Consider the following 9,418-nt stretch of genomic DNA (forward strand, 5'->3'; position numbering starts at 1 on the left):
CAGAACAAATGCCCATGTATTTTCAAATAGATGTGCATGACTTTGAAAAAAAGTCTGTCTGCAAAAAGTGCATGCATCTATGGCAAAAAAAAGAAAGCAGAAAATAAATTTAACATAAAAATTAAAAAGAAAAATAATAATGAAAAGGAAATGAAATAAAAATACTAATATTAATAAAAAGACAATAAATAAAAATATACAACCAGAAAAGGAGAAAAGCGAAAATTTACACGCAAAATAAAAAAGGGCAAAGAAACTGACCATGGGCCGATAATGGTGCGACAGGCGATCCTCGCGGCCCATTATCAGCGATACATCCTCCCAGTAGCTTTTTCGTTTCTGCGGCTGGGAGGCTTGAGCTGTCTATCCCCAAGAACAGAAACACCAGTCAGTTTCAGGCTTGTGCGCCGCGCAGCGGCGACCACGATGCTGAAGGCTCTTCCCGCGCGCTTCCTCGTCGTCTCGCCGGAGCCCGGGGGGCGGCGCCCGAGGCCTCGTCGACGATCCCTACGGCCCATTTCGTCGGCGCTGATGACCAACCCCGCGTACTTCGAGGTGGGCAGATTATTGGGTAGCTATGGCTTCATGAACATCACAAGGTCAGCATGTTTGGGTCCTCTCTCCTTTCCGTTTTCCTTCAGAACTAAGAGTTTGTAGTACCCGAGATGTGTGCTTACGTTCTGAGCTGATTCAAAACTTAGGACGATAGGGTTGTGTGCGGGAGTGGAATTAGTTCGAGCATTCGTACTGTTCTCTAGCATGTTACTTAGGTTATTTTATTAATTAGTTGTTTCCAGCAGAAATCACTGGAAATGGCAACTCTCTGTGTGTTTTTCTTGGGGTGAAACATTGCTTTGGGGACATTCTTGTGGTGAGATTGACAGAATATGGTTAAATTATTCAGGATACAGTGTGTTTTTGACATTTCCCTTTGCTTGGTTAGCTTGTTATATTTGTGTCGAATATATTATGTATGCAAAGAGTTACATGGACTTGGAGTTGTAATTGGTGTGGTTAGGTACGAGTTGTGTAGGAGTCGGACACTTGTATCCTAGGCCTCTTATATACGGAGGGACACCACACGTTGTAACCCATGACGACTTGATAGCAACAGGTACGCGGGGGAGCCGACGGCTTGTGCCGGCGCCCGGGCGGCCGGTGTTGCGGTATCTTGGGGAGAAGCGCCCGTAGTCATGCCCCGGGGTTGTAGCCATACCGGTGAACCTCGTTAACAAATATCGTGCCTCGGTGTGTCGTCTATGATCTTGCATTAGCGTTTTATTCTAACAAGTGATATCATGAGCAAGGTTGCGAGAAGGCTATGCGGAACATCATCCGAAGGTACGAGGATCATGCTCGACAGTGCCATGGAACGTCCGATTGGTGCAAGGTGGAGCATGGCGGCGATCGCGAAGGCGGTCGATGGTGTCGGACACTTCGGGCAGGAGGCCTGGACCATTCGATGGGCTGCGGCCGGTAAGGATCGGCTAGACTGGCGATCGGACCGGCGTAGTGGCTGTTGAAGACGTTGCGGAGGCGATAGATTCGGCTCGTGATCAGACCGGCGACCAGACGTGGGGGACGGCTAGATAGATCGGAGTGTGAGAGCATCGAGATGATGTGCTCGGTGTTGTACAAGGGCGACGGCGCGGCACTGCGGACGTATTGTGTCGACGACGTGGATGGCCAAGATACGGCACAGCTCGTATACAGATGATGCGCGAGGTGGCGACTGTTTCCGGCAGGGTTGGCGTGCGGCGAGTACGCACGACAGGGCCAGTTACAGATCGCTGGCGAAAAACCAAGAAACAGAGACCAGGAAGGCGAGCAGTCGTCGAGACTGGCGGCGAGTTTTTCCGAGGCGACGCAGATAGAGGGAAGGGAAGCCACGGCAGGGTACACGGGACCGCCGCTCGGATGCGTACGGTCCCCGCGTGCGGCAGGCTACGCGAGACAGCCGAGCTGGGTTGCGTGCATTAGCAGGACTCGGCAGGGCGTACAGTGCGAAAGGAAAGAGTCCAGAAGATAAGCAAGCATGCATGTCGGTTTGGATTTGAAGGAATCATGTACGTGCACCTGGGGCAGTGCTGAACCGTGATGGCAGGACTAGTGCCTGGCCTAGGCATGGTATAGGGGCACTGTTGGATGCGTGTATGGTTTTGGAGATCTTTTGTGCGTGCATGTTGGGTCCATGACGGTTGGTTCACGACTCGGATAGGGACTCGATGCAAGCCGTGGAATACTTGGACTCGTTCTTCGTGTCAGAGAGGAAAAGCAAGGCCGGCTATATCCAGCGTAGATAAAAGGCTGGTGGCGACGAGGCAAACAGGCGCAAAATCGTCTGCAGGTTCAGGAAAAGGTGGAGCGGCTAGTTTCGGCTGAGAGCAAATTCATCTGCACGTTACGGCACAAGGCTTCATGCTGATTTTCTGAAGGGCGGACAGGGACGTTGTGCTGGTCATATTTGTTGGTTAGATCGCGGACTGCGGCGTGGCTTCAGACGAGGAATACGGGATCAATGATCATTTTCGTGAGGAAGTCGCAGAGGAAAAGGGCGGTAAGACCGGCGGCAACAGGTCGGTTAGATCGCGGCTCGGCATGGCGCTGGGATTCACCAGGTTTGATTTGGAGAAATTCGATGGCATGGGTAACTTCGGTCTATGGCAGACAAGAGTCAAGGATATTCTAGCGCAGCAGGGAATCTTGAAGGGTTTGCAGGAGACGAAGCCGGCCAAGGTTGACAACGATGCGTGGGAGGATATGCAAGTGCAGGCGGCCGCTACCATACAGCTTTGTCTTGCGGATTAGGTCATGTATCATGTCATGGACGAAGATACTCCTAAGGGAATTTGGGACAAGTTGGCAAATCGTTATATGTCCAAGTCAGCGACCAATAAGCTGTATTTAAAGCAAAAGTTCTATGGGTTGAAGATGCAAGAGGGGTCGGATCTTGTGGAGCATGTGAATGCCTTTAATCAGTTGGTCACGGATCTAGCGCGTCTGGATGTGAAGATTGAGGACGAGGATAAGGCACTACTTCTTCTTGTTTCGTTGCCACCGTCCTATGAGCATTTGGTCATTACATTGACACATGGAAAGACAACCGTCAATAATGAGGAAGTCACTACAACGTTGCTTGGACATGAGTTGAGGAAGCAAAATAATGCTACAGAGGAGAGTACTCAAGGTTTTGGGTTGGCAGTTAAAGGTTATCAGATCAGGAAGGGACAAGAGGCGAGTTATTTACCCAAAGCCACCACATTTGAGGCTAGGGTAACAACTTGGTACTACATTTGTGCCAGGGCACAAAAAACCACCGAAATTGCGCCTAATCTGTAACCCGGAGCACTGATGCTCAGATTTGGTCGCAGAAATAGCGGATCTGACCAGTGGGGCCAACCTGTCAGGCCGATGTGGCATGCCTACATGGATAAATTTGCTGAGGTGGCCGAAGGCCCCATCTGCCAGCCTCTCTCTGATTCCCCCCTTTCCCCCAGGCACCTTCTTCTCCACCAACACGACACAGCCAGCCAAATCCGCCGCCGCCGCTGGAGACTTACCCCGGCGAGCCACCCCACCCCGACGAGCCTCCTCGCTACCCTAGCCACTGGCCCGCGTGGATCCAACCCCAGAAACACCCCTAGCCCTTTGTTTCGCCTGGATCCGGCGAGGATCCACCCCATCGCCCAAATTGTAGTGGATCTCGTCGGAGCTCAGGGTGCGGCAGCTAAACCTTGCGCGAGACTACGGGGACTCGGGGACACGCACGCTAGCCACGGTGCGCTCGGCGGTGCGGATAGCAAGACTTAGAGACGTCGCAAATCGTGACTTCACCATCAATGGCGGACGGCGGGGCGGTTTCTCGCGGACAGCCATGCTAAAGGAAGTGTGGATTCGATTGGATGCCATATAGAGCTTCATGAGGAAGCGGAGGATCCGAGGAAGGTAGGTGGAGGCTGGGATACGCCAGAGTGGAAGATAGTGCAGCGGCGCTCATCACCGGAGACGGTGAAGAAAGAGCCCGTGCCGGCGATTCCGGGTACTTTCCTGCTGATTTCTTAGCAAGAGGGGGATTGGGGACTGAGGGAGGGACCTCATGGAAAGAATGGAGGAGGTAGGGACACATCACAGAAAGAGATTGATGCCTGGTGGTTGTCTTCCCCGAGTCCGGTCACAGCGAAGCTAGTAATCCCGTACAAACCAGAGAGCCCCTACCTGATTCGCTCCTCCACAAGTAGTTTTTCTTTTAGAATAATACATCCAGAAGAAGTAGTTGGGGGGCTGACAGCGGGACCCGACATCCACCTCAGCTATTTGAACACGTAGACATGCCACATAGGCCTGACAGGTGGGTCCAACTTGTCAGTTTTGCTGTTTTTGGAAGCTTATCACACAATCAGTGCTCTCCGTTAGTCGTTAGGCGCAAAGTTGGTGGTCTTTTGTGCCCTGCCTTGAATGTGGTATCAAGTTGTTACCCTAGCCCCAACTGTGGTGGTTTTCGGTAAATAACTCACAAGAGGCGGAGAAGAAAAAGAAGAAAAAGGTGCAGTGCTACAGGTGCAAGGATTGGGGACATATAAAGAGGGAATGCCCAGAACTGAAGGGTGGGGCAAGTGCTAATGCGGCTACTCATGGTGATGGCTCGGACAGTGATAGTGATGTTCTCGTTGTATCAAACAGGCGATCAACAAAAATTGAAGCGTGGATGTTGGATTCAGCTTGCTCTTTTCATGCGACGCCCAACAGGGAGTGGTTCTCTTCGTACAAGTCTGGTGAGTTTGGTTTAGCCTATGTGGGCGATGACACAGGTTATCGTGTTGCTGGAGTAGGTGACATCAAAATCAAGATGTTTGACGGAGTTGAGCGGATGCTTCGGGAAGTCAGGCATGTGCCAGGGTTAAGGAGGAATCTAATTTCGCTTGGTGTTCTTCATGATGGTGGTATGGAATTCCGTTCTGATCAGGATAAGAGGACCATGAAAATCATGGAAGATGAGGTGGCCGTGATGATAGGAGAGAGGACGGCTTCACATCTTTACAAGTTGCAAGGGAGCACTATTGCAGGTGGAGCCATTAAGAGTGGAGCTGCAGGAGTAGTAGTGAAGTCCCACGGTGGCGGCAGGTCTGGCCCGTCGGGTAGCTCTCAGTAAGCTACAAAGGAGACGACCCAAATCCGGAGTACATGGAGGTTCGAGCATGGACGACTTCTAGGTGGTGGAGAATATTCGCCAAGGTGGAGTTTGTTATATTTGTGTCGAATATATTATGTATGCAAGGGGTTACATGGACTTGAGTTGTAATTGGTGTGGTTAGGTACGAGTTGTGTAGGAGTCGGACACTTGTATCCTAGGCCTCTTATATACGGAGGGGCACCACACGTTGTAACCCATGACAACTTGATAGCAACAGGTACGCGGGGGAGCCGACGGCTTGTGCCGGCGCCCGGGCGGTCGGTGTTGCGGTATCTTGGGGAGGAGCGCCCGTAGTCATGCCCCGGGATGTAGCCATACCGGTGAACCTCGTTAACAAATATCATGCCTCGGTGTGTCGTCTATGATCTTGCATTAGCGTTTTATTCTAACATAGCTTAGGACACTTCAGATAAATTCACTAGAGATGACCAGCATATCGTACAACAAGTAGGAATGTCATGTGGCTACATTTTAGGAGGTATGTAATGCGTCCACCGGAGCTACAGGAAATGTTAAGGAGACCCAATATGTCTATTCAGATGTTGATGTTGCTGATTTCTTACAAGAAAATTTCCACATAAACTTTGTACCAGCATTATGTCATGGGACCATGGATGCTGCATCTAATTTTTCCATTGCCTCTTACTGAGCAAAACGAGTGAATCTACACTCTAAAATATGTCTATATACATCCGTATGTTGTTCATAGTGGAATCTCTTTAAGGTCTTATATTTAGGAACGGAGGAAGTATTTATCATTAAAAGGACCATCAGATATTTTGTGGCCATGGTGGGTGTTTTGTAACCTTTTTCTCTTATACTAGTATAAACGGAAGGACATACATCTCAATCTCTGTAATCATCACGGGTTCCAACACTCTGTCATGTGAAACAGCTATTCATCTTCTCAGTCTGGAGGGCTTCCAAACGATATTGGTAATCAAGACCTTAGTCTTGGATATTCACCAGAAGAGATTGAGCGATTAAGAGTCCAAGATGTTGGAGAAGGAGAAGTGAAAATTAGGTTATTTCCTTCTATCTCAGATGTTATTTTGATGTGTAACTTTTTAGAAAAGTTCTACTGATACTATCCATGTATCGTGGTCTTTTGCAGACTCTATGAGGGAAGAGTGGTGCAAGGTCCATTGAAGGGCACACAGACTGTATTTAAGGTATAGCTCGGGTTTTTCAATCTACCATGTCTAGTTACACACAGTCCTGTAATGCTAATAAGTGTATAACGGGTCATCCATGCATTTTTAAATTGTACTACATGCTCATAGTATTTCAATTGTATGACATGACACATAATAATCGTAAGGCCAGTCTTATGTAATCATAGTGTGATAGCACCCTTTGATTCAACAATGCCTTGAAAAGATTGTTTGTGGCAGGACCGTAGGACCAATAGTTCCAAGTTCTCTTTTTTTTTTTCACTTCGATTTTCCAGCCATTCAATTTTGTTGGTTTATCTGATGGTGTTAGTTATTAGCTTTCCCAGACATATGAGTTCATTTATGATCTTATATGTGCTAAGACATAGGTTTATGCTACAAGGTATACCCTGGAGCTATTGCTGGTGCTTCTGAAGCTAATTTGATGGCATTGAATGAGCTGAGGACTCATGCTTTTCTTCAGGTTAGGAAAATCATGAAAATTTAAGAGAGATTGAACTTGTCGATCTGAATGAGTATGTCAGACATGACATTTCCAAAAAATATTTTCTAATCCTTGTCTTCTACTTTCAGAGTAATGCAAGGGATATCTGTGAGAACATTCAGTTTCTGTTAGGAGCCTTTGAGACAGCTACTGGAGAGCAGGTCTACCACATAACTTTATCAGGTCATAGACGATCCTGTAATGCTTTTAGACTGATGTAAATTTTCTACAGTGGCTTGCTTTCCGCGACGATGGGAGATACAGTGCTGCAGACTATGCAAAAATAACCAGTGAAAGGCAGTTGAAGGAACGGCCTAATTTTTGGAATCCCTATGATCGTGCATACAAATTGGAACTGAGGAGATATTTTGTCCTTAGGCTGCTTAATGGAGCTATGTGTGGCCTTGTCCACATGCACAATCATGATAGACTGCACCAAAGCCTTGGCCCCTCTTCTGTTGTTCTCAAGTATTCTGCATTTTCCATGTTTACTGCCCATTCTATAGCTTATGACTCAATTTCAGTTCTGTTACTACTTAGTGTAACTTTCTCTTATTTAGCACCGTTGCAGAGAAAAATGGATACTATTTACTTCCACAGCTCCGTGATTTGGCATTTTCTGTAGATATTGGGTATATCTCCATCTTCTCGGCATTTTCTTTTATCAATGAGAAAACACTTTAGAGAATAGATATACTTTTATAATGACAGGTATTCGTCTGTGGGGGTTGGAGCGTTGTCAGATGGTCTTTGGCGTCGAGCATCTGCTGCTGGAGCATCAACTCCTTTGGAGAAGCGAGCTTTTGGAGTAGCTGATGACATGCAAGTATTTCTTTTTCTTTTTTCGAGTGACAAAATGCAAGTCTCTCACATATACGTGTGATTGAAAAAAAAGCAGATATGGAGCTGGGTTGCTTATTGCATACATGGCATTTATTCCGTTTTGTGAAGCAGGCATTATGGATGGCATTTCCTTGCAGGTTCTTGTGATTATAATTTGGATTTAAGTTCATAAGAGAAATTCCTGCAAAGAAAAGTCCATAGGAAAAAATTATTTTCCTTTAAACACTGTGATATCTAACAAAGTACTTATTTATTCTGCAGAGGCTCTTGGAGAACACTTTCCGTCTTGACATTTACGCTGCAAGAGAGTATGAATCACTAGAACAAAACATCTACATGGTTTAAAGTTTAAACATTCCAATGCTTGAATAATTCTGCTTTCCAAATTCATTTGATAAAATCTGCTCTCGCTTATTTTTTACCTGATCGTTAGTTGTGATTTGTGATATTCAGAATCAATATGCATGCTTATCTATGTTTATGAACTCACATAGGTATTGCCTGGAAGATGATAAATTGTCGGAAGCTGTAAACTTTCTAGATTTAGGTGATGGTGCCGGCTGGGAGTTGCTGCAGGTTTGCCTCTACGATTATAGTTAAATTTTGTCTGTTCACAAACCTTCTGCTGCTGCAGATGATACTTATGTATGCTTACTATATGAACTGTGGACTCAGTGAATCTACTTTCGATTCCTTCATCTTTAACAAAGGGTTCTTACACTGATTCTTTTCTGTAGGCAATGCTTAATCCGGATTACCGTAAACGACCAATTGCTGAGGCTGTACTGAACCATAGGTTTATTACAGGGGCTCTATTATAGAAGTAATCATCAGCTAGATGCGCTTATACATTCGTACAATAGATGGTGGAGGCAGGTCCCATTGTGTGAAAGAAATGTTCAAATCTAAAGACATGTTATGATCAGGTACTTAAATAGTGTACCTAAACTAGAGGAACATTGTAAATATATGCATGAACATCATTTTTGGAAATACTGCTAGACATGTTTTTGAGTTATCAGACTTAGCACGTTTTCTGGACATGGAGGTATTTCAGAGACACTAAGTCGAGGGAGGCTACATGGCGTTCACCCGCTGGGCAAGCACTGAGCGGTTAGATTCCAACATCTCCACAAACATTTGTCCGCACATGCTCTCTCTAGCATTTCAGAAAACCTTCGCTTTTTGGGAGATCATGCCATCAGGTTTTAAAGTCCAGCCCTCCAACTTTCAGAAATCCAAGTTTTCATTTTTGGTAACCTTCAACTTTTAGAATTCTAAACTTTCAGGATTTTTTTTAGATCAACTTTCGAAATTCTAAAACTATTGGAAGATTCAACTTTCAAAAGTTAAGACTTTCATGTCGACCATTTTTGTCATGTCTACCAGAACTCCCTGGATATTTATGTTTGATGAGCACCTGAGCCTGCATAAGCGTGTCGAATATTTGTACCATGAATTCCTTCGATCTAACCATCATAGAACACTAAATTGGGAAACTACTTTAGAAATGTAGTAGCAGTGGATTAATCCTGGATTTGTGTAAACCAACGGAGCCCATGTCCGCTCTTGCAACAGAGCTCGCACCACCACACACCTTGCCGCACCAATGCTTAGATTCCCACAGTCACATCCACTCCGACGAGGCCCTCGGCTACTCGTCCTCTCGCAGAGACCCTCCACCGCCCCCCCTGGTTCGATACCTGCTATAGGGGGCGAGCATTG

The 9,418-nt window shown here is 46.4% G+C and overlaps 1 protein-coding gene across 3 annotated transcripts; it reads left to right on the forward strand.

The window, feature by feature from the left end:
* The first annotated feature begins 296 nt into the window (after positions 1-296).
* Positions 297-9,067, forward strand: LOC123128058 (uncharacterized). 3 transcript variants are annotated; one of them, XR_006462922.1, is made up of 13 exons: positions 297-599; positions 6,087-6,215; positions 6,306-6,363; positions 6,749-6,829; positions 6,940-7,011; positions 7,083-7,318; positions 7,411-7,482; positions 7,562-7,672; positions 7,749-7,830; positions 7,955-8,001; positions 8,188-8,269; positions 8,431-8,619; positions 8,742-9,067. XR_006462922.1 is itself a non-coding variant. In XM_044547968.1 (12 exons), the coding sequence occupies exons 1-12, from the start codon at positions 427-429 to the stop codon at positions 8,512-8,514; spliced, it is 1,227 nt and encodes a 408-aa protein (XP_044403903.1). In that variant the 5' UTR covers positions 297-426; the 3' UTR covers positions 8,515-8,711. The 3 variants fall into 3 exon arrangements, 1 of the variants encoding a protein (XP_044403903.1); XR_006462921.1 differs by having other exon boundaries at positions 8,751-9,067; XM_044547968.1 differs by lacking the exon at positions 8,742-9,067 and having other exon boundaries at positions 8,431-8,711.
* Positions 9,068-9,418: the final 351 nt, after the last annotated feature.

This window comes from Triticum aestivum, chromosome 6A (genome assembly GCF_018294505.1).
Source record: "Triticum aestivum cultivar Chinese Spring chromosome 6A, IWGSC CS RefSeq v2.1, whole genome shotgun sequence".
In the NCBI taxonomy this organism is placed as follows: Eukaryota; Viridiplantae; Streptophyta; class Magnoliopsida; order Poales; family Poaceae; genus Triticum; species Triticum aestivum.

What these genes read in the sequence shown, in the direction of transcription:
- LOC123128058 (XM_044547968.1), top strand. Translation starts at nt 427, where the DNA reads ATGCTGAAGGCTCTTCCCGCGCGCTTCCTCGTCGTCTCGCCGGAGCCC. An exon ending in CCCTCTTCTGTTGTTCTCAA is followed by an intron (nt 7,319 to 7,410) that starts GTATTCTGCATT and finishes TCTCTTATTTAG; the next exon opens with CACCGTTGCAGAGAAAAATG. An exon ending in CCGGCTGGGAGTTGCTGCAG is followed by an intron (nt 8,270 to 8,430) that starts GTTTGCCTCTAC and finishes TCTTTTCTGTAG; the next exon opens with GCAATGCTTAATCCGGATTA.